We start from the raw sequence: 23,833 nt of genomic DNA, 5'->3' as shown, positions 1-23,833 counted from the left end.
TTTTTTCAGATTCCCTTTTTTCCATCTCTACGCCACAATTTCGACCCATTCGACCCTACCTTTCACACTTAGTACAACATTGTAAGTAAAATAAATCTTTAAATTTGCAGTGAATGTGTGGCCTCTTGGAGCTACTTCTTTGCATCTAATACGTTTAATTTCTGTTTTGGATTTTTTAGGTTTAATTTTTGGCAACTGATACCAACAAATAAAGACTTGCTCTTTTCATCTCCTTCTTCAGGTTCAGTTTTTTATATTCAAGTTCTGTTTTTTATAAATTTATTTGGTGATTATGTTTTTTAGGGTGTGTCTTTTTATTGTGGTAGTCGGAGAATTTTGTGCTTTAGTTTTTAGAGTTGGGAATTGTTGAGTTTATAGTGATTTTTTTATTGCGGTAGTTGGAGAATTGTGTTTTCTATTCATACCATAGCCTGCCAATCTTTCACAACATTCATTTCCTGTCAAAACTGTTTCAAAATTCAACTTAATGTAGGTTCTTCATACTATAAGACTTCAATTATTCACTTGATCAAACTATTATATTCAAAATGATCAAACTATCTCTAATTTCAACATTGTTGAAAACATTTCAAGATAATATATGAAAATTAACAAAATAATTAACAAATATTTCAACAATATAAACATAACTATCTCTAAAATGAAGTAATAGTTTTTTATAAAAAAAAAAAAAATACTACTCTCTATCTTCAAATGTAAACAAATTCAAATCATTATTTTGTCCAAATATCTGTATAACTTGTGCATATAAAGTTAACTTTCTTCATATATAATGTTTCAATGTTATAAGTGTTATTTTATTTATATTTCCACTTCTAATTTACTATGGTCCTTGCGGCGCTAAATTAAGATCCTCACCATTTCTTGAAAGAAATGGAAAGCACTATAGTTGTCTGTATAATTTGTTACATTATAAAAATATGTCAATATATATACAACTACAATAACTGTATTCTCCACTTCTTTTGAAAAATAGAAAAGAATAGAGATGATGGTAACACTTCCCTGTTGATGATATTGGTAGAAGTTCTAATGCACTTAAACAATAGGATCCACGTAAAAATAAGGATTACCTACCATAACAAATTTGTATAATATAATTTTGAATTATACGGAAAAAAAAAAAAAAAGAGAGATTTTACAGAGTTAATTTAAGCCAAGGAAAAAAATGCAATATCTTCACAACTGCATCAACTATACAGGGACATACACTATTATAAATTAAACAGAATAAAATCAAACAGGAAAACGATTCATGTTAAATTTCTTTCTTTTGCTACTAGAGAGTTTGAACATGTATAACTGCGACCTTTTCACCGAACACCCATTTCTAGCTTCTTAATTTCCACGATTAGAGTGCATTGGAACTCAAGATTCTACCGTGAATTGAATCGATTTGTAACACCAATCCAAACAAAGGTTTAGGTGCAGCAAATGGTCAAAGAAAGCCTTTGTAATTGTTAAACTCTCCCCACACTGTCATTTCAACTTCTTCCCATGACTCTGATGAACTCAGTTCTTCCCATAAGCTAAAAATAGCTCCCAAGACATTATCATCATACAAAATACAATGACATTGACAAACAAATAAAGAAATTCAAATGAGTAAAAAAACAATAACTGCATAATCCGTGAAAACCTTAAAGTCAAGGGAACAAGACAAAACACTGTTTGTAAGGGCACAAAAGATTGCCTCGTCTAACTATACTGTATAACTCAGAGTCACAGTCAACACAATATTTAGGCAATGTTGGAAATCTAATGATAGGTGAAATGGATTTTCATAAAAAGATAAAGGTTCTAGGGGATGATGTTATTTAGAATGGAATAGAATTACTTATCATTGAAAATTTTGAAATGGAATTTTCTTCTTTCAGAAGCGAACGAAATAGTACGACTAATAACTTCATCGTTGTGGTTTTATATACACCCCAAAACGAGATAAGAAAGATAGAGAGGTATTCAATCATTCCACTTCATCGTATCAAACAATCACAATTAATGTCATTAAATTAATCCAAACATAAACAAGTAGGCCAAAAGAAAAAGTCAGTAAATTTCGGATTTGGATCTTCTAAAGTGAGCTAAAGTGGAAAAATCAAAGATTATTATTCTAGCAAACTCGTGATTGATTAATTAAAGATCCATAAATCTCAACTGTACAAAGATCAGTTGATTTTCAATTTCAGCATAAAGCAGCCAAATAATTTCACATGAGTGCAGAACAAAGTCGTAGTTGCTTCAACAAAATCAAAAGTGATTATCAATTGTAAACAAGAACTAGTATCCATTTATTAGAATTGGGGCTTCCCGCCTAACTCAACCCCAAAAATAAGTTCAAAAGGTGAGGATTGCTCGGGTCTTACAAGGACTACTTTGAGAATATCTCTTGTTGAAGTAAAGACCTAAACACACCCACAATGCCTAGAACTAGACATATGAAGTGTGGACAAAGAACAATTAACAACTTATCACACTTAGAACTAGGGCTGTGCAAAAAATCCGGTTATAATGCCAAAATCTCAAACCGGATCCAAATCCATTTTAAATATTCGGTTAAAATCATATGGTTATAATTCGGTTTATTTATAAACTGGTTGGATAACCACTTATGTTTTATATTTGGATTTGGTTTTTATCCACTATCAATATTTTGTTAATTTTTAGATTTTATTTCTTGAAAACAATTTAAAATTCATTTTTTTTGAAAAAATATCGGAAAGAAATAAAAAAAGAAAATATTTTTTTCTCAGAAAAATTTTAAATCGATTTTTTTCTCAAAAAATTTGATGAGAAATATTTTGAAAAAATTTATCCAAAAAATCAATTTTTTTAAATAACCGATTTTTAAACTATGAATAAATGATATTGTAAAAAATAAATATTAAAAACAATCAAACTTTAACCGATTTTGAAAAAAAAAATCAATTTTAAAATTAAAATTTTCAAATCTAGTTGCTTAATTATAAACCGGTTATTTAACCATAACTAATTTTACAATTGGTTTTATAACCGCTTTTAAACCAAATAATGGATTTAATTATAAATCTATATCTATATATTGGTTTTAAAATTAATATGGTTTGATTTTTAAAAAAAACCAACCATGCACAATAGATTTGGTTATAAATCTATATCTATATATTGTTTTAAAATGGATATGGTGAACTGAACATCTAGTGCAAAGACAAACATGGCTGGCCAATTGTAGATCTAAGATAAACTCTAACACCATATTAGAATTTGATCTTTAGGTCTTAATCAAACCCAAAAGCTAGCTCAAGAGATGAAGATTGCTCAAATCTTATAAGGACTATTTTTAGCATATCTCTAGGATTCGGGTTCTCAACAACATTGATCAGCATCTATGGATACTAGGTTTCAATTGTAAATCAATACATCTACGAAATATCGAAACCATAAAAAAAAACATGGCGAAAATTTATAATAACATTTAACTTGACTGGGTAGTGTGCAACAATCTTCTCAAGTCTCAACTATTACCGAGTTAGGAGAGCGTGACTGATTTCCCTAGAGTTTGATAGAACACTAATTTAAGTAGAAGAAAATAACATTAAATAACACCAAATTACATATATTAAAGCAATAACTTGCTGTCTCAGAGTTCTGCAACTCCTACAGAGTTCATCTCTGTTCATGAAACGGCCAATACCTACATAACTGCCCTTGAAACCTATCCCACTAATAAATACCACTAATATTTCATAAACTGCCACTTTGCAGTTATTAAAACAAAACAACTACCACATATAGTTATTAAAATTAATTCCAACACAGTAATTATTAAAACTAATGGAGTGTTTGTTTCCCGGATACAAAATTCATTCCTAGGATAGTTAGTCCAAGGAATATGATGGAGGGAATTTTATTTCTAAGCTTTTGCAAAAAATGTGTTTGGTTAGTGTTTTAAATTCTCGGGTACTTTTCATTTTAAATTTCTATCAAATTAATAGTGCATTTTTTTTTATCATAAGTGAATGTACTACTCTCCCCATCCCAAGAAAAGTTTCGTTTTTGCTCATTTCACACATATTAATACATAATTTTATAGATAAAAGAGAAAGAATAATAATTTTATAAATAAAAGAGAAAGAATAATAATTTTATCAAATTATCTTTCTTAACAATTGAAGTATATTTTTGTTAGTATAAATAGAAAGTAGAATATAATACTTTGAAAAAATATACATGATATTAATAAGAGAGTACAATTTTAGTTCAGTTTTCAATTTTTGGCTTTGAATTACAATTCTTAGTTGAGTTTACCTATCTCATCATGAATTATCCAAATATAAAGTAAATATAATTAAAAATGAAAAAAAATTATTAAATTTTAATTATTTTAAAGTATTGTAAAGTTATAATTTATTTAATTATAATAATTTAAGTAATAGCGGTTGAAAATGGTAGTTGTGGAAGGTGGCTATCATAGTAGTGATCGATCGTCGAAGTTTGCTGTAGTAGTCAAAAGAGATAGTTGATATTGGAGATGGTGGTAGGTGGGTGACAATCGGTGACTGTAGTGATGGACAGTGTTGGAAGATGGTGGGTGGTCGGTGGTGGTGATGGGTGTCGGAGATGGTGGTAGTTGTGGTTGGAGGTGGGTGATCGGCGGTGATGGCGGGTGTCGGAGATGGTGATCGGTGGTGGTGCTTATAGAGGTGGGTGGTAGGTGGTCGAAGATGGTGTAGCGGTTGTCAAAGGTGGATGGTGGGTGGTGCTGGCAGTGACCGGAGGTGGGTGGGTGATGATGATGGAGGTGATTGGGGAGACGATGGTGGTTGCTGGTGATGGGAGATGGTGGTTGGAGGTCACTCGTGGTGAGAGATGGGCGGCAAGTGGCTGAAATTAAGTAAAACAACTCAACCCCATTTTACCAAATTTTATTTTGAAATTAACTTTCAAAACCAAAAACTCACGACAACTCCAAATTTCAAAACCAAAAATTTATAACCACCCCAAACAGGGTCTAACTTTTGTAGACTAAGTTCTGTAAAATAGACTTCTAGAGTCTAGCCAGTAAGTCTATGTGGATTTGGGTCTGCAGCCTTATCAGAGTCACCGGTAATTAGGTATATTAGTTCATATTTTCATATAAATCCATCTATTTCAAATTGAAATACTTCATGTCGATAAGAAATTAGTTATGTAAGAGAATTATGGAGAGTGTCACTTACATGCAACATATGAAAGTCAACCAAACTTTTGACCACCCCAAACAGGGTCTAACTTTTGTAGACTAAGTTCTGTAAAATAGACTTCTAGAGTCTAGCCAGTAAGTCTATGTGGATTTGGGTCTGCAGCCTTATCAGAGTCACCGGTAATTAGGTATATTAGTTCATATTTTCATATAAATCCATCTATTTCAAATTGAAATACTTCATGTCGATAAGAAATTAGTTATGTAAGAGAATTATGGAGAGTGTCACTTACATGCAACATATGAAAGTCAACCAAACTTTTGACCACCCTCTGTTGACTTGCACTTCAATATGTTGCAAGCAAAAGGAAGTTTGTAACTTTCTAAAAATTGCTTAAGGAGATATGAATCGCCTGTAAACACCTCTAAATAAATTGGTATCAAGTCAAAAATAGGATCGCCTGCAAAATAAATGGAAAAAATTAGCTAAATAAACACCCAAATAGCAAAAACATCATAATTTTTCACGGCAATATTATGTTTCAAAAATGTCTTAGAGTGTAGTCTGCGAGGTGCTCTAGACAAAGTTCAGTCAACTATAAGTAATTGTACGGTTAATTACAAAGTAATTTGACATGTAAACAGCTGGAAGTAAAGCAAGAAAGATATTTTGGGTAAAAAATATAAAACAGGAATTATTGGTACAAACTTTTCCAGTATAGGATTTGAAGAATACAAATTCAGTTAGTTATAAGATGTTATAAATAGGTCTTAGAATTTGGGTTGGACCTAACCCAACCTCTATAAAATTGGCTCACTTATATAAATACAATCGATAGCAATGACTTGACAACAGGTGATCTAAAGGATCTTGAATAGGTTATGATACCATTTTATAACTTATGGTGGACTTAACTCAACCCCTACAAAACCGACTTGTAAGGTGAAAGGTGTCACTCTATATAAACTTTTTTAAAGCTTTATCTAATCCCAAGGTGGGACTTGGTTTTTTTTTTTCTTCCAATAATAGGAGAAAAAGGAATTAGTGTGGACATGTTTTGAGATTGGAAATAGTGGAGAGTTGAGGAGCTCTAGAATCACCCTCAAGATTTACTTTTTCGTCCTGTGTCGCATTGACCAAAATCCCATCAACATGTCATTGTTCTCTTTGTGATTTTTCTCTTTTCATAACTACTACCAGTTGAGAATCAGACACGCAAAATTACAATCTTGAGGATAATTTGAGAGATTCTCAACTCTTCGCATTTCCAATCTCAACATCAATCCCCCACAATTCCCCTTTTCCCGTATGTATAACTTATTTTAATAAATAATTGAATTTGTATTTGAAAAACTCAAATTTCACGTTGAAAAGAAATAAGGTCTGAAACTAGCTTATAAAAGGGAGGCACCCCTCACCTTACAAACCAGTTTGTAGGATGAGTTAGATCTAATACATAAACCTAATAGTATTCTTCAGGTAGTTATTACTTACAATACTCTTTTTACTTCTCACATACACTTTCTAAATGAGTGGTCTGCTATCAATATGCATCTCAAGGCCAGCAATTACTTCAAAACAAAAATTAAACTGGTGAAATGTTAAGGATGAAACTGCAATATGATGATTACTTCTTGCAGAACAGAATTAGCCTGAAAATTTAGAAATGGTTGAGAAAGAATGGAAGTGATAGCCACAAGCCCACGAGAAAATTAACCACTTTTTGTTGGGGTTAATTACGCATGTCTTGTTCTTCTTTAAAGAAAACACAAGTTCAACTGTACAGTGTACGCATAGCTAAAAAATTCTTGTAGCTACGGAAAGCACTTGATAAATTAAGATACCACATTATGACAATATTCCAATGTAAGCCATTTCTAATAAAAATGGGCATTATTGACTTGGATGAAAATTCACGAGACAGGTAGGAAAGGAGAAGTACTGACCCATAGAAAGATCACTGAAATCAAGGATGTGACTAGGACTCCAGGATTTCACTCCATGATCACTCAATAAACCATTGTCCACCTGGGCAGCATCTTCTGTATTCCCACTGGAGGTAGAGCAAGCCGATGATGATTCCATGTAAATATTATCGTCCATAAAGTCAGTGTGTATCCAGGAGCAAGGTTTACAAGCACCACTTGACAAATTCTGAAGTCAAATAGAAACCAAACTTAATATAGCACATTCAATGAAAAAAATTGATGTTGGGATGAAATAGTGAACTTAGAAGAAACCTCATTTATTTTTAGCAGCTTAGCTAAATCAGATGGGATATATTCATCAATTTTCTCAATAAGCTTGCTAGGAATAGGATCTCCCCTACGAAATTTTAGTAAGAAGCATGAGAGACCGCCTTACAAATAAATGGAATGCAAAGGTTTCTTCAAAGTTCAATTGTATATGCATAACAAAGATGGCATTCCCCCACCCCCTACATTTCTCTCTCTCTCTCTTTGTTAGGAACCCCAAGAATTTGATTCCAAGGGTTTAGAGGAAGGACACTAATATTTAGAGAAAAGGGTAAGAAATAATAGAAGAGAAATCTCTCCAAAAAAAATGATGCACAAGAGCGGATACGCTTTCTAAAGGGAAAGAAGCCTCTATCTAAAGACTTCCAATACATTAGGATAAGGATTAGGTCCAAGGTAACTAACTAATTACAGAAACACCCAAACAGTTACTCATATACAACTACTAACAACCTTGGAACACAACTATTAACAAATTCCTAATTATCCCTATTTCTATATCCTAACACTAGTATTAGTGTTAGGATATAGAAATAGGGATAGTTAGGAGTTTGTTAGTAGTTGTATTCCAAGGTTGTTAGTAATTGTATATGAGTAACTATTTAGGTGTTTCTGTTATTATTAGGAGTGTACGCTCTTGTGTATCATTTTCTTTGGAGAGATTTCTCTCCTATTATTTCTATATCCTTATTGTTAGGAACCCAAGAATTTGCCCTTTTTTTCCTTTCCTTTTTTTTTTTTTTTTTTTTTTTTTTTAATATTAGTGTCCTTCCTCCAAACCCTTGGAATCAAATTCTTGGGTTCCTAACAATAAGGATATAGAAATAATAGGAGAGAAATCTCTCCAAAGAAAATGATACACAAGAGCGGATACGCTCTTACAATGGTTTACACCACTCAATTTCTAAATTCGATAAAAGAACCTTTCTAAAGGGTGGAAGACTCTATTTTAAGACTTTGAATACATTAGGATAGAGATTAGGTCTAAGGTAAGTAATTAATAACAGAAACATCCAAATAGTTGATCCTATACAACTACTAACAACCTAGGAATACAACTACTAACAAATTCCTCTAACACACATACGCATTTTGCTCTGTTTATCATGAAATCGGAGAGCTTAATAGAACAAAGTGTACCACTTGGTCAAACGGCTTGAGACATCCTTCCTCTTCTTTGTTAAGACTTAATTCATGTTACATATAATAATTGAAATATTTAGAGGTGGATGTGGCAAAAGATGAAGGTGGCGCACTTGCTCCCCCAAGAAGGAGGCCAAGTTTGTTGTATCTTCTTCCCATGATAATCTGTCTCTTTGGCAAAATAATGAAAAAATCTAAAAAAATTAAGAGAATTGTTTTGTTTCCAAAAGAAATTTGAATTGCAATGCTGTGATGAAATTATTTATAAACCACAAGGATAAGACTTACAACTCGGCAAACATATTCCCTTCACATCGCTTAATTATCATATAAGGCCATATGCTTGGGTGATCCACTAAACTAACTGATCCATCCACCGGAATCACAGTTTCTTTCCCGATACCCCAAATAGGAAACCATCGACATCGCATTTCCCTGTGATAATATTGCTCTTCAAAATGACACTGGGAACTCCTTTTCCATCCCAACTTAAATTGGTATAGGATCCGTCTTCAAGATAAACAACCCCACTGGCCATAAACTTGGTGCTATATGGGAAGGAACCCATTTTGTATGTCCTAAAAACCAAATTAGATCACGTTTAAAATACATCATAAGAATGAAAACAAATGGATTTTTCCGTTCCACTTCGTAAGTACGCAAAAAAAAAAAACTTCTTTCACACACTTAAAAAAAACTTCTCCCAAAATATTTGTAATTTTCATTTGTTCATATTTAAGATTAACACATACAAAATTTCTAATTGGTTGTTTACATTCTTAAACGCGAAGTAGAGCTGAAAAGTTGTGTTGAACACAGTTGAATAAGCAACTATAAATGTTACAACAAAATGCTTATTCCTCTAAAGTAATTAAATATAAAAAGTATTTAACATTGATAAACTGTTTTTGACTTGGTAGCTATTGATTTATTTAAAAAGTATTATAAGTGATCCTGAGTTACTGAGGCAATACCATGAGTTCATGACTGATACAAATGAAGCCAATATCCTAACTAAATTCCGCGGGATCAAGTTATACTAGAAATTAAGCTAATTTTAAATTTTCAATTCCATAGGATAAAACCTCAATGTCCTCAAGAAAAAAAGGCAATCATTTTTGTAAAAGAAGGTCAAACTAAAACAAAACAGGAAAGCCAGAGTTACATGAATGTCTAAAATCTCAATTACTCCTGTGGTTCATCTGGTTGAGCAGCAGCACCACCATCTTTCTGAAACCAAATAAATAAGATCAATACAACACAGTCATCAAATAAATAAATAAAATGAAAATATAAGTGATGCAAGAGTTATGGCAAACACAAATCAGTACCTGCAACTCGGAAGTCCAGATGATGAGGTTATCGCTAAGACATTTCATGATCGAAGTGCTCTTCTGAAGAGATTCCTTTCCAACAAATTTCAATTTAGACTTCGCTTCATCAAGAGCCTAGTGATTACAAAAGCAAAAAGATTCTTTATTTTAGGTGTAAGTAAAGTAGCAATAATAAGGGTTCAAAAGTGATGTCCATGTTCCATCATATTTGATTAGTAGAGTTCAAAACGCAACATCATTGTAGTTTCAACATAAACGAAATGTAATATGGAGTAGTCATTAAGTTTTTCCAATTAATGAACAACATAAGTAGCAGATTCTACCACACAGGGCCAATTTTTTCTCCACAAACATCCAAAACTCTTATCAGACATAAAATACATGATAATCAGCCTCTATAATTCTAACCTTTTTTCCAATAAAGTAGGCCTGAACAGGAGATTCAAGAATTTCATAGTAAAAAACACCAAAGTTCAATGCAAGTCCAAGCCTAAGTGGATGAGTTGGAGGAAGTTCGGCATTGGCAATGTCCTGCAAAAAACAATGAAAGATACACCATCCATCCATCAGAACAATAAGGAGAAGAACCGCAACAAAATGCTACCACAAAAATCTTTCAATTACAAATTCAAATATATTTTATAATTAATATCATATATTTCATATGCAAATGAGGATATTCATATCAGCCAAAGATTAAGAACAACAGAGTAAATGAGACATGAATAAAAGCTCAAAACAACAGCATACAGAAGATAATCATAAATAAATTATAATAATAATTAATATAATAATCATGTAGATTTCTAAACAAAGCACGATTAGAGCAATAGCAAGCGAGAGTGGCAAATCTAAAGTACAAATCGAACAGATCTGGATCGCAAAATCGAAGAAAATAAAATAAAAAAATTGGAAAGGGAAAAGGAAAAAACGGTTAACCTGAGCAGATTTGTAAGTGGCGATAGTGGTATCTGCAGCCAGCTTAAGCTCGGCTCCGGTTTTTAACTCGGCGAGGTACCTGAGGTAATCTGCCTTCATCTTGAGGTATAAAACCTTAGAATCGCCAGAGAAAGCGGAAGGAATCAGATGAGACTCGAGGAGATTGAGGATATCGTCACAGATGTTGACGACCTCGGACTCGAGCTTAGATCGGTAGTCACGGATGATGTCGTGGTCCTCGTTGCCGCGGCTCTCATCCGTTTCAATAGAGGAAATGATACGCCGAGAAGCACGTCGAGCTCCGATGACGTGCGAGTAAGCCACGGAGAGAAGGTTCCTTTCCTCCACCGTGAGTTCCTCGTTATCGGCGTCGGCGGCAACCTTCCCCATGAAATTCGCCATGTCTTCGTAGCGCTCGGCCTTCTGGGCGAGCTTTGCCATGCACACGTTCAATTCCCGAGGAGAACGAGCGGGAGCCATTGTTGAATTCCTAGAGAGAGAAAACGAGATATAATGGTTCAATGCTTTAGGTGTTACTTTATTTATATTTCTATTTCCAATTTCTTACTGTCTTTGTTGCGCCCGCGGAATTAAGATCCTCACTGTTTCTTAAAAGAAATGGAGAGCACTATAGTTATAGTTGTGTGTATTATTTATATAACATTATAAAAATGTGTCAACATATATACAACTATAATACTTGTATTATCTATTTTTTTTAGAAATAGAAAAGAATAGAGATGATGGTAACCCCTCTCAGTTGATGATGTTGGTAGAAGTTCTAATGCACTTCAAACAATAGGCTCCACGTAAAAATAAGGAATACCTACCATAACATATTTGTATTATATAATTTTGAATTATACGGAAAAGAAAAAAAAAGATTTTATAGAGTTAATTTAAGCTAAAGAAAAAAATGTAATCTCTTCACAACTTCATCAACTATACAGGGACATACACTATTATAAATTAAACAGAATAAAATCAAATAGGAAAACGATTCATGTTAAATTTCTTTCTTTTGCTACTAGAGAGTTTGAACATATATAACTGCGACCTTTTCACCGAACACCCGTCAACTTAAACGCTTTCATTTCTAGCTTCTTAATTTCCACGTTTAGAGTGCATTGGAACTCAAGATTCTACCGTGAATTGAATCGATTTGTAACACCAATCCAAACAAAGGTTTAGGTGCAGCAAATGGTCAAAGAAAGCCTTTGTAATTGTTCAACTCTCCCCACACTGTCATTTCAACTTCTTCCCATGACTCTGATGAACTCAGTTCTTCCCATATGCTAAAAATAGCTCCAAAGACATTATCATCCTACAAAATACAATAACACCTACATTGACATTGACAAACAAAAATAAAGAAGCTCGTAGTGGCATGGAATGCCTACACGGAATGTTGTGTTGGTCGTGGAGGGCGTGTGGAGGAGTAAGAGATAATATGACATTGCTGCTTGCAATAATTACAAAAATTCTTATTGCAACAACGAGCGACATGTCCAAACTGTTTACACAAGAAACATTGGACTTGCCGCATATCACAACCTTTTCCTCGACTCTGAGTAGCATATGCAACAGGTTTGGAAGTGACAATATCATGAGACATTGTTCCTTGAGTAATGAGACGTTGTTCCTCTTTGAGAAGTTCACCAACACATGTATCCAAAGAAGGAACATGATTTATATTCAGCAAAACACCTCTAACAACCTCAAATTATGTATGAAGTTTCCTGAGAAATTTTGATGTTGCATAATTTTTAGATACCCATTTGGTCTTGGGTCCTTGAGGGTTAGTTCTTCTTGTTATATTTGATTTTTTAAAATAACATTGTGATTCATAATGTGCAATTTTTAAACAGAAAGAACATTTACGTACTAAAGACTGATCTGGTCTATGTATAAAATGTTCTCCTTGTTTAACACTTTGGGAATAACGTTCTTATCTGTTTGGAGAACATTCTTGGGTTTTAAATGACCCTTTTGCTTTTAGTTTTTCATCCTTTTTTTCTTGGAAATAGCAAACATATTCTAATGAACATCTTGTTTTGCACTTGTCATAATTTCTTTCAGGAAGAAAAAAGTTTTCATACATTTTTTATTTTTTAATTTTGTCAAAATCAAATCCAGCTTTGTCAAATATCCCTACTTGGGATCCCATGATTTTTTGAAATGTTTCACTCGATTTGACAAAGTTTCCTAAGTCATTTTTGAGAATTTCATTTTCCGTTTTAAGAAGAATGTTCTCCTTTCGAATCGTAACACATTATTGGTTTTCAGTTTCATCAATTTTCTTAAAATGAGATTCCTGCATGTTTTGAATGATGTTTTTTAGTTCATCAATCATAACCTGAGCTTTTTCTTTTTTCTTTTAAAACTTGATCCTTTAAAGAGTTACATTTTTAACAAGCATGTCTGAATCATTAAGTAAACTATCAAAATATTTTTCAATTTGTTCACATAAGGGACAAGGTTCAGAATTTATTACCTTCATATCTTCAGAGTTTGCCATCAAACATAGGTTGGCTTCTCGAGATTCCTCTGTTTCTGATTCATCATAATTATCCCAGGTCACCATCATTGATTTCTTATGGACAGAAAATTTCTTTGGTGCTCTTTTGTTCAAGAGACATTCAATTTTGTTATGTATTTGTTTGTTGCATCCAAAACAAGTGATTTTACTCTTGCCTGCTTCAGTTTTGAAGTTTTCTTTTTTATCACAAGATCCCTTTATGATTTGATCCCTTCTCCTCATCATTCTATGTAACTTTCCTTCCTTGTATTTTTGTTGTTGTTGTTGTTGTTGTTGTCGTCTTTGTTGTTATCGTCGTCGTTGTCGTCATCCTCGTTGTGGTTGTGGTTGTCGTTGGTGTTGTCGTTGTTGTTGTTGTTAGCATTTGTGTCCTCCTCTGCCTATTCCCTCCATCAATTGAAAAAACAAAAAGCAAACCAACTTAGTAGCTGAAATGCATCGTGTGAAAATAGTAATAATAATAATAATAATAATAATAATAATAATAATAATATTATTATTATTATTATTATTATTATTATTATTATTATTATTATTATTATTATTATTATTATTATTATTATTATTATTATACACTACAAGAAAACCGGCGATTAGCCACGATCACGATGACCGTAGGTAACTTAAAAAATTTATCACGATTATGAACGTGGCTAACATTAGAATAAATGTGCTTCCCTATTTCCCATTTTCCCTCGTTTCCCAATTCGCTATTTTTTTTTTCTTCTGATTCCCTATTTTCCATCTAAATCCCTAAAACTCCATACTCAACAGTAACACTCTAATATAAAACCCTAAAATCCTATTCACCATTGTTTCACCGCCGTTTCAACACTGTATCATTGTTTCACCATTGTGCCGTTTCAACCACCGTTTCACTTCTATGCCACAATTTCGACCCATTCGACCCTACCTTTCACACTTAGTACAACATTGTAAGTAAAATAAATCTTTAAATTTGCAGTGAATGTGTGGCCTCTTGGAGCTACTTCTTTGCATCTAATACGTTTAATTTCTGTTTTGAATTTTTTAGGTTTAATTTTTGGCAACTGATACCAACAAATAAAGACTTGCTCTTTTCATCTCCTTCTTCAGGTTCTGTTTTTTATATTCAAGTTCTGTTTTTTTATAAATTTATTTGGTGATTATGTTTTTTAGGGTAGTTGGAGAATTTTGTGCTTTAGTTTTTAGAGTTGGGGATTGTTGAGTTTATAGTGATTTTTTTATTGCGGTAGTTTGAGAATTTTGTGTTTTCTATTCATACCATAGCCTGCCAATCTTTCACAACATTCATTTCCTGTTAAAACTGTTTCAAAATTCAGCATCATGTAGGTTCTTCATACTATAAGACTTCAATTATTCACATGATCAAACTATTATATTCAAAATGATCAAACTATCTCTAATTTCAACATTGTTGAAAACATTTGATGATAATATATGAAAATTAACAAAATAATTAACAAATATTTCAACAATATATATTTTTCATAACTAATGCAACTATGAAAATAAGTACTCAAATTATAGAGAAATTTTAGGACTTTGTGAAACAAAATCAAATTGTTGACAGGTTTCTAGTCTTCTAGTCTTTCAATAATTCAAAGGAGAGATCTAGTCTTTCAAAATCTTCACAAGCGACCCCCATAAAAAATTCAATCAATAAAGGGAGATCTCCTGCTTACTGCTCACAGAAACATTCGACCTATACAATATATAGTCAAGTCGTCCGCTGATTTTTTTCCTTCTATTTATCAGATTTTTGGCCCTTGGTTTGGTGAATTTAAGTTGGCCTTAGGTGTAAAAAAAAGGACTCCCGGTTACTGCACGCTTGTTGGCAGATTTTCTATTGTTGGCAAGCTTCTTGAAAAAAAAATTGGATACTTAAATGCCTTAATAATTTATGATTGTATATCTTAAATGCCTTAATAATTTCTGATTAATAATTTTTGATTGTATATGTTAAATGTCTTAAATTCCTTAAATGCCTTAATAATTTATGATTGTATACCTTAAAAATTTCTAGTATTTTTCTTGTTGGCAGGTTTATGATTGTATAATAGTAAAATTTAATTTCTTTATATTCTTATTTGATACCTTAAATGCCTTAATAGTTTTATTCAAATATGAAAACAGATTCATCCAACTATGATTGATAAGAGTTGGATTGACAAACCATTGAACTCAAAAGAGTTCTTAAATGTAGTAAAACAATTTTTGGATTTTGCCTTTTCAAATTCTGCAATGAATGGGAAAATTTGGTGTCCTTGTATTTCATGCAAATTTAGTCATAAGGGTGATAGAGTTGAGGTGTCTAGTCATCTCTTATAAATGGGTTTTCCAACCAAGTACACATTTTGGTACATGCATGGGGAAAAATGTGTGCAATCCAATGTTGAGTTAGTGAACCAAGTAAAAGAAGCATTAAATAGACAATATCCAATGCAAGATATGTTGAATGATGTATTTGGTGTCATAGATGATCAAGGAACTCAAGATGATGGGCGATCAAATATTCCTAATAGTAACCCCCCCTATCGGTGCAAAGGATGCAAGCTATGAGGATTTTAAAAAAGTTAGAGAGTTGATGGAAGATGGGAATCATGAACTTTATAATGGTTGCACAAAATATAGAAAATTGTCATACATTGTTCGTCTATATCATGTAAAAGTTTTATGTGGTGCTATTGATAAGACATTTTCAATTATCATTGAACTTCTAAATGATGCTTTTCCCTATGCTAAACTACCGACATCTTTCTATGAAGCAAAAAAAATGATTAAGATGTTAAGTCTAAGCTATGAGAAAATTCATGCATGTCCAAATAATTGCATGTTGTATTGGGGATCATTGGAGGATGAGAAGAGAGATAAATGTAAGAAGTGTAATATGTCTAGATGGAAATCAAATGAAAATGATGGTGGTGAAAGTCATGTAACAGATTTCCAAAAGAAAAAGAAGCCAAAACCCGCTAAAGTACTTCGATACTGCCCACTTATACCTAGGTTGAAAAGGTTATACATGTCTCCTAAAACATCAAAGCTATTGAAATGGCATGCTAGAGTGGCAAACCCTGATGGATTGTTAAGGCATCCAAGAGATAGTAAAGCATGGAAAGACTTTGATTCATTGTATCCAAACTTTGCTTCAGATCCTCGTAATGTAAGACTTGAATTGGCTACAGATGGTTTCAATCCATTCGAAACTTTAAGTTCTACTTATAGTGTTTGGCATGTGATGTTGTACCTTTATAACTACCCTCCATGGTATTGTATGAATCAAACTTCTCTTATCATGTCAATGATGATTCCTGGCCCTAAGATGCCTAGTAATAGTATTGATCTTTACCTACAACTTTTAGTTGCAGAGTTAAAAATATTATGGAATGGTGTGGAGGCTTATGATTCCTCTACGAATGAAATGTTTCATATGCGTGCTAGCTTGTTTTGTACTATTAGTGATTTTCCTGGTCTTGATAACTTATCTGGGTGGAATACACACACATTGTTTGCTTGCCCATCATGTAGATTTGATACAGAATCTAAAAGGTTGAAATTTGGTAGAAAAAATTGTTTCATGGGGCATCGTCGATATTTACCACTTGATCACAAGTATAAGTACAACAAACATTCATTTGATGGATCTTTGGAGTTTAGATCTTCCCCTGCTCCAATGTCAGGTTCGGAGGTGCTTGAACAAATTGAGGAATATAGTCGCAAAAGGTCACGTGATGAGGGTACGAGTGAGGAATGCCCACTATAATGGAAGAAAAAGAGTATCTTTTGGGATCTACCTTATTGGGAGCATAATCTTATTCGTCATTGCCTTGACCTAATGCACATAAAGAAGAATGTTTCTGATAATGTATTGTTCACAGTACTTGACGATAAAAATCGAACAAAAGACAATCTTCAAGCTCATATCCATAAATGGAAAAATTGTTCACGGTACTTGACTTGCAGGCAATGGGAATTAGGGAAAAGCTTCATCCATATCCTAATTCCTCTAAGTTCCCTCAATCATGCTTTAAAATGAAAAATTCAGAGAAAGATATCTTCCTACATATTCTAAAAAATGTGGTTTTTCCAGATAATTATGCATCAAACAATTCTAGATGTGTTGATGTTAAGAAGCGTAAGGTATCGGGTCTTAAAAGTCATGATTCACATATTCTAATGGAACATCTTTTTCCAATTGCTTTTAGAAAAACACTTCCTAACAAAGTTAGTTCTGTGTTGATTGAACTATGTAACTACTTTAGAGAAATATCAAGCAGAGTTTTAGATGTAAAGCATTTGCAGAAACTCCAACAACGGATTGCTTTGACCCTTTGCCATATGGAAATGATATTTCCTCCATCTTTTTTTTCACTATTATGGTTCATTTGGTCATTCATCTTGGAGAAGAAGAAATGATTGCCGGTCTTGTGCATTATAGATGGATGTATCCTGTTGAAAGGTATATTGTATATTGTATTTTGTATTAAGTTAATTATAAATTGCAATTGTTTTATGTTATTATACTTACATCCTTTCATTTTTAGAACCCTTGGCCATTTAAAATCATATGTTCGTAACAAGGTTGCACCAGAAGGTTGTATTGTTGAAGGATACATTATGGAAGAATTCCTTACATTTTGTTCAACATATTTTGAAGACGGTAATGTTGAAACAAGGTTCAATAGACCAAGGCGCAATGATGATGACAATGGGATTTGTGATAGCAGCGAATCCACTATTTTGTCGAATTTATTTCCTACATCAGGCAAGCCTGTTGGAGCTTCCAAGATTTTCTCGATTCCACAATTGGAGATGATCCAAGTTCATCGCTATGTATTAGCTAATTGTGAATTGGTTGATGCATTTCGGGAGTAAGTTTTATATTTTTGCATATACTTAATTATCATCTCAATATCCATTTCTATACCAAATGTACTAACCACAAATTCTTCATGTAGAAAGTGTAAGATAGAAGTTGCTAGAATGCATCGTGGCAAAAGAAATGCCTCAAGAGTTGTGGAAGAATATGTTCACAAAAATTTTCACAAATGGTTCAACGAATATGTAAGGATATCTATATATAGTTTGACTTAATTTTTCATATAAAAATCTTTTATGTTATAATTGTTATAATACTTTTTAAAATATTGCTAGGTTGCAAGAAACGATGATCCAAATATTACAACTGAAATTGAATGGCTTGCTAAAGGACCAAATAACATTGCAAGGAGATTTGATGGGTATAACATTCATGGATTTAAGTTTCGAACAATGAGCAAGGAGCAAGGATTAAGAACCCAAAATAGTGGTGTTGTTATGTCTGCTATTACTCGGAGGTTTTCAATTAGAGGAGAACCTATTGAAAACTCAAGTAATGACATATATTATGGAAAATTAGTAGACATTATAGAACTTGATTACTTTGGTTAGTTAAGGGTTGTGCTATTCAAATGTATTTGGGTAGACACTAAACCTAACAAGGGAGTTAAGATAGATAAATTTGGCATAACAACTGTAAACTTTTCTCATTTGATTCACACCGGTGTGAGTGAAGTGGATGAACCATTCATCCTTGCAAGTGATGCTAGAATGATATTTTATGTTGATGATCCGGTTGATCAAGGATGGTCTTGTGTTTGTCATATGAAGCCTAGAGATATATATGATATGGGAGAAGTGAACCTTATGGAATCACAAGAGCCAATAATGGAAGACATACCTTTTTGTGAGCAACATGTTGGGAATATTGAAGAACTACAATTAGTGCGAGACGATGTCAATGAACAAGAAAATGATAAAATAAATGTTGAAGAAGATCGTAATAGTTGTAGTGATAGAGACGATTGAATAATTTTATAGAGTATTTTAATATTTTAAGTTATGAACGTTGTAATTTTGTCACATTTCTTTTGCTTTTAAATAGTATTCTATATAAGACTTCATATTTTTGGTGTTTATGTAATGCACAGATTATCTTATGAATCATTTGGAATACATTTTAGAAATATGTTTTATCTCGTTGTTAGAAAATTTTGCAAGTATTTGATTTGATATGGGAAAAAGGCGTAGGTGTGCCTACTTGCTATTGATCCTCATGTGCCTGAAAATGATTGGATTGCTTTTGTTAATTACTATAAAAAACCACAAATGAAGGTATAAATTTTTGTTGCATTACTTTTACAAAGTAAACAAAGTACATTGATATTTTATATTAAATGCATATATTGACTAGCATTTGAAAATTGTAGAAACTAAGTGAACAAAATATGAAAAATCGAAAGATGCTTAAAGTCTCACATATTGGGGGTAGTATGAGCAACGCAAGAAGAGCTCGTCATATGGTAAGTTAAATCCATAACTATTATTTTTGTAATATATTAAAGTATTTGTATATGAAAGTTTGATATTTATTTACATTTTATTAATATCTTAGGAGCTACAATTGAATAGACCTGTATGTCGTGTTGAGGTTATATTGTCAACTTTGCTTAAAAAGAATGGAAACTGTGTGAATTAAGAAGGAAAATCCATCGCAATAAGTAAAAAAGATAACATTGCTAGTATGGTGAAATTTATCTGAATTTTATTTCTCTACTAGGAAAATAGATCAAAGAACTTGTCTCAAGATCAAGAACGTGTTGCCACTGAAGGTGTTCCATCAAAGATTAATGCATATCCAGATGATGTCATTGGCAAAGTGTACGAAGCTGAACATTCAGGTCGAGTGCATGGTTTAGGTGTTGGTGTTTGTCCCACGAGTGTTTTCAAGACGCGCAAATATTTCACGCAATTTGAGAGTGTTGGTAGGTCTAGACAAAAAAATGTTGAGGAGTTACAAAAAGAAGTGCACACTTTGAAAGAAAAGCTAAATGGATATGAAGAGACTAAGGAGCAACTTTCACAAACACAAGATCAACTTAAAGTTCTCCTTAATTTTATGAAAATAACATTTGGTGATGAGTTACCTACTTTCAACCAAGGTTTCCCTTCACTTTAGTAATATAATTTCTTATGATATATAGAAATTGAAGTTAATAAGAGTTTTTGCACTTCGATCTATACTTTAAGTCACTAGCAAATATCATGTGCTATTTGTTGATATAGTGATTGATATTAATAAAATGATATTCATTCATTAGTGTTAGTTAGTAAACAAAACATTTACATTATGCTTTGAATTGATAGGTTCTGATTCTCATAATTAACGAGTAAAGTTCATCTTTGATTTTTGGACTACAAATGGAAGAAATATGCTGCTATTTGGATTGCAAATGGAAGGAATGGATGTTTAGTGGATTATTTTGGTTTTGCTCTAGAATATTTTGATGTCGTAAAATTTTTTTTGTATGTTTTATTAGTTTATGTATAACATTTTAGAATGTTTGACTACTTTGATCAAAGTTTTAGAATGTTAATTAGTTATTTTTGTTGGTATAAACTATTTTATACTTTTATATTAATGATGGTTTTAGAATGTTAATTAGTTATTGTAGCTATATTAGTTAATAATGTCTTCCTGATATTACAATGTTTGGTTTGACTCTATTGTTAGAAAGGTATGACAAAAACAGGAACAAACCTGCAATTGATATTAAAAAAAACATTTAGCCACGGTTGGCCCGTAGCAAATGCCAAAACAAAATATCTATTCATTTTATCATTTAATGCGATTTTAGCTGTGGCTAACTGTAAAATAATTGTGGCTAAAAATATGTTACCACGACTCTTTTAGGCGTGGCTAATATGAATTTTAACCGTGGCTAATAAATCACGACGCCTAGCTACGTCACGGAAATGGTTAGCGTGGCTAACTTTATTTGCCACGGTCAATTGGAAATTTTTCCACGGTTAGGAACATGGCTAAGTAGCGTTTTTTTGTTGTTGTGATAATAATAATAATAATAATAATAATAATAATAATAATAATAATAATAATAATAATAATAATAATAATAATAATAATAATAATAATAATAATAATAATAATAAATAAATAAAACCAACCTCCTATCCAAATCAAGTTTTGAGAAAAATTTCGTTCCATGTAGTTCATCCGATAATTCGTCAACTACCAGAATTGGATATTTATCTGCCATTGTAACCTTATTCAATTCTTTATAATCAGCACTCATCCTCCATGACCCATATTTGTTTTTAACTAAAATGACAGGACTAGAAAATGCGCTAGAGCTGTTTCGAATTATACCTTGGGTCCGCATGCTCTGAACTTGTTTTTCGATCTATTCCTTATGGTGGTGAGGATAACGATATGGCCTAACAGTCACATGACTTGCATCTTTCTTCAATTCAATTGCATGAGTTATATCTCGTTCGGGAGGCAGCCACGTATTCTCTTCAAAAACTCTCTTAAAATTCTCCAACAAGTCTTAAATCTCTTGTTGTTGGTCTTGAGTTAGCTCCCGTAATTCTTCATTTGAAGTCTGACCCAATTTTTCTTCCAACAAACTATACAGTGTTTCAGTTTGCCCTTGAAGTGCCTTAGAATTAGCCAAGTCTTTTGTGGTAAAGAACGGACCATGTAGTTCCACCAGTTTTCCTTCCCGTTGAAAATTGATGGTCATTTTCTCCCAATCAAAGGTCACCTTCCCAAACCTTTGCAACCAAGCCACCCCCCAAAATCATATCCAAATCACCCAATTCCAAAACAAAAGCATCAATATTAATGATGAAATCATCTAATTGTACTTGCAATTTTCTACACCTCCCCCCTAGTGGACACACGGTGGCCGTCTCCCAACCTTACTCCCATCGATCTTCCTTGTTCCAATGTTAATCCCAACGCAGTAGCAACGCGGGGTGAAACGAAATTGTGACTGACGCCACTATCGATTAAAACCACAATGGAAACCCCCTTTAGACTTCCCTTGAGGTGCAAAGTAGTTGGAGGCGTTTTATCTAAATTTTTCTTTGCTTCAATCATATCAAACAGTCCCATGGAATTGCAATCAAGAACTTCATCGTCATCCTTCAAAGCTTATATGGCAATCACCTCACCTTCTTCGTTAATCGTCTCGTCGTCTCCTAAAATCACTAATCAAAGCTATTTTTCAGCACAAGGGGATGGTATTTTTCCCCGCAACGAAAACGCAACCCTCGTGCTTGTCGCTCCATCAATTTCAAATACGGCAGATGCTTGAGGCCACGATTGCGCTCGCCGTTGGCTCTTTCCCCTCATCATTTCCAGATCTCGCTGTATTATGAGAAACGTTTGAGTTTGCATTTTAGTTTCTATGCCCTATCATTAATAAACTGCTTATTCTCTTTTTTACCCTTACGAACATATGTTCTCCACACTGCATATTTGGGTCTTTCACTAGTCTTAGGCCCAATAATTCTATCAGTTTGTGCTATAAGGAATGAGAAGGATGAAGTAAAAATATCGATTTACAAGAAAGGGGGGTTTGAATTGTAAATGTGCCTTTTAAAAATTCCTGTTAAAACTTAAGAAAATAACTCAAGAATGATCTTGGTTATGAAAACAGAAAACGGAGAACGTTCTTGGTTTATGTTATAAAACAAAGAACGTTCTTAGATTAGCAGAAAATCAGTTTCTATTTTATCTTAATTGATCAATGCAGTATAATAAAGAAAGAGATAGGAAAGAGAATACCACACAAAGATTTATCCTGGTTCACCCAATGTGGGTTACGTCCAGTCCTCACACTGTGAGATTTTCCACTAAGTGTTTAAAACGAAGAGCCTTCTTAATCTTACAACACCTAGAATAGATCAACCTTGATCTATTTCCACCTTAATTACTTTTCACCCAGAAAGCAATTACAACACCTATCTAACCTTGATAGGAAGCAATCTTAAACAAACTATAAAGAAACTCTTATAGTTTGAGTTTTTACAAATGATTGAATTTGACAGAATCTGATATTGCTAAACTCTTGTTTGAGAATAGATTCTTTACAGAGTATCTAATGACAATTTCGCAGCTGATATGTGAATGTGCAGCAGTGGTTGTTTCGCGAATTGCAGAAAATGATGTTGCCTTTGTTTTGCATAATTTCAAGCTTAAGTGTGATTGTATATTGTTGATTATTTAGCACTTGAATTTCTTACCAAGAATCGGGATAATGGCCTTCTATTTATAGGTTGTAGATGTACTTGAATGGTATAAGAGTAGCTGTTGGAGAGACTTTGCTTTTTGACTGAAACATTATTTTAGAATAAAAATAATCCTTCTTTGAAATAGCTTTTTGACTTTTAAGGTTTAGCATTTAAAGCATCTATGTCATTTCTTTGACATGTCTTCATTGATCTTGGATGGTACATTATCTGTCTTGAGTATTGAGTGTAGCTAGAGGAGGTTGGAGAAGATTAGGAACGAATTGCAGACTAAAACAGAGAGAATACAAGGCTGTTGTTGATGTGCAGAAAAACGGAGAATGATTAACGTTCTTGGTTTTATCA

The 23,833-nt window shown here is 32.8% G+C and overlaps 3 protein-coding genes and 1 pseudogene across 4 annotated transcripts in view; 2 read left to right on the top strand and 2 right to left on the bottom strand.

Annotated features, from left to right (window-relative positions):
- LOC101495455 (endoglucanase 9-like) overlaps positions 1 to 5,609 on the bottom strand; it is a 13,145-nt gene extending 7,536 nt beyond the window's left edge. For both annotated transcript variants that reach the window (XM_073369034.1, XM_073369035.1), the window contains exon 1: positions 5,476 to 5,609. The gene's annotated coding sequence lies outside the window, so the exon portion shown is untranslated. The remainder of the gene's footprint in view (positions 1 to 5,475) is intronic.
- On the bottom strand, positions 1,011 to 11,490 carry LOC101495784 (uncharacterized; annotated as a pseudogene).
- A 4,382-nt stretch (positions 11,491 to 15,872) lies between these two features.
- On the top strand, positions 15,873 to 17,156 carry LOC101499793 (uncharacterized). Its single transcript, XM_004499669.1, has one exon. It carries the CDS (start codon positions 15,873 to 15,875, stop codon positions 17,154 to 17,156), a length of 1,284 nt encoding a protein of 427 aa, XP_004499726.1.
- Positions 17,157 to 19,645: 2,489 nt separating this feature from the next.
- LOC140920288 (uncharacterized) lies at positions 19,646 to 20,428 on the top strand. The gene is made up of 2 exons (XM_073368369.1): positions 19,646 to 19,734; positions 19,992 to 20,428. Exons 1-2 carry the CDS (start codon positions 19,660 to 19,662, stop codon positions 20,388 to 20,390), a joined length of 474 nt encoding a protein of 157 aa, XP_073224470.1. The 5' UTR covers positions 19,646 to 19,659; the 3' UTR covers positions 20,391 to 20,428.
- Positions 20,429 to 23,833: the final 3,405 nt, after the last annotated feature.

Source organism: Cicer arietinum, chromosome 5, assembly GCF_000331145.2.
Source record: "Cicer arietinum cultivar CDC Frontier isolate Library 1 chromosome 5, Cicar.CDCFrontier_v2.0, whole genome shotgun sequence".
NCBI lineage: Eukaryota > Viridiplantae > Streptophyta > Magnoliopsida > Fabales > Fabaceae > Cicer > Cicer arietinum.
Note: the sequence above shows the minus strand (reverse complement) of the source record. Positions and strands in the feature narration are given on the sequence as shown.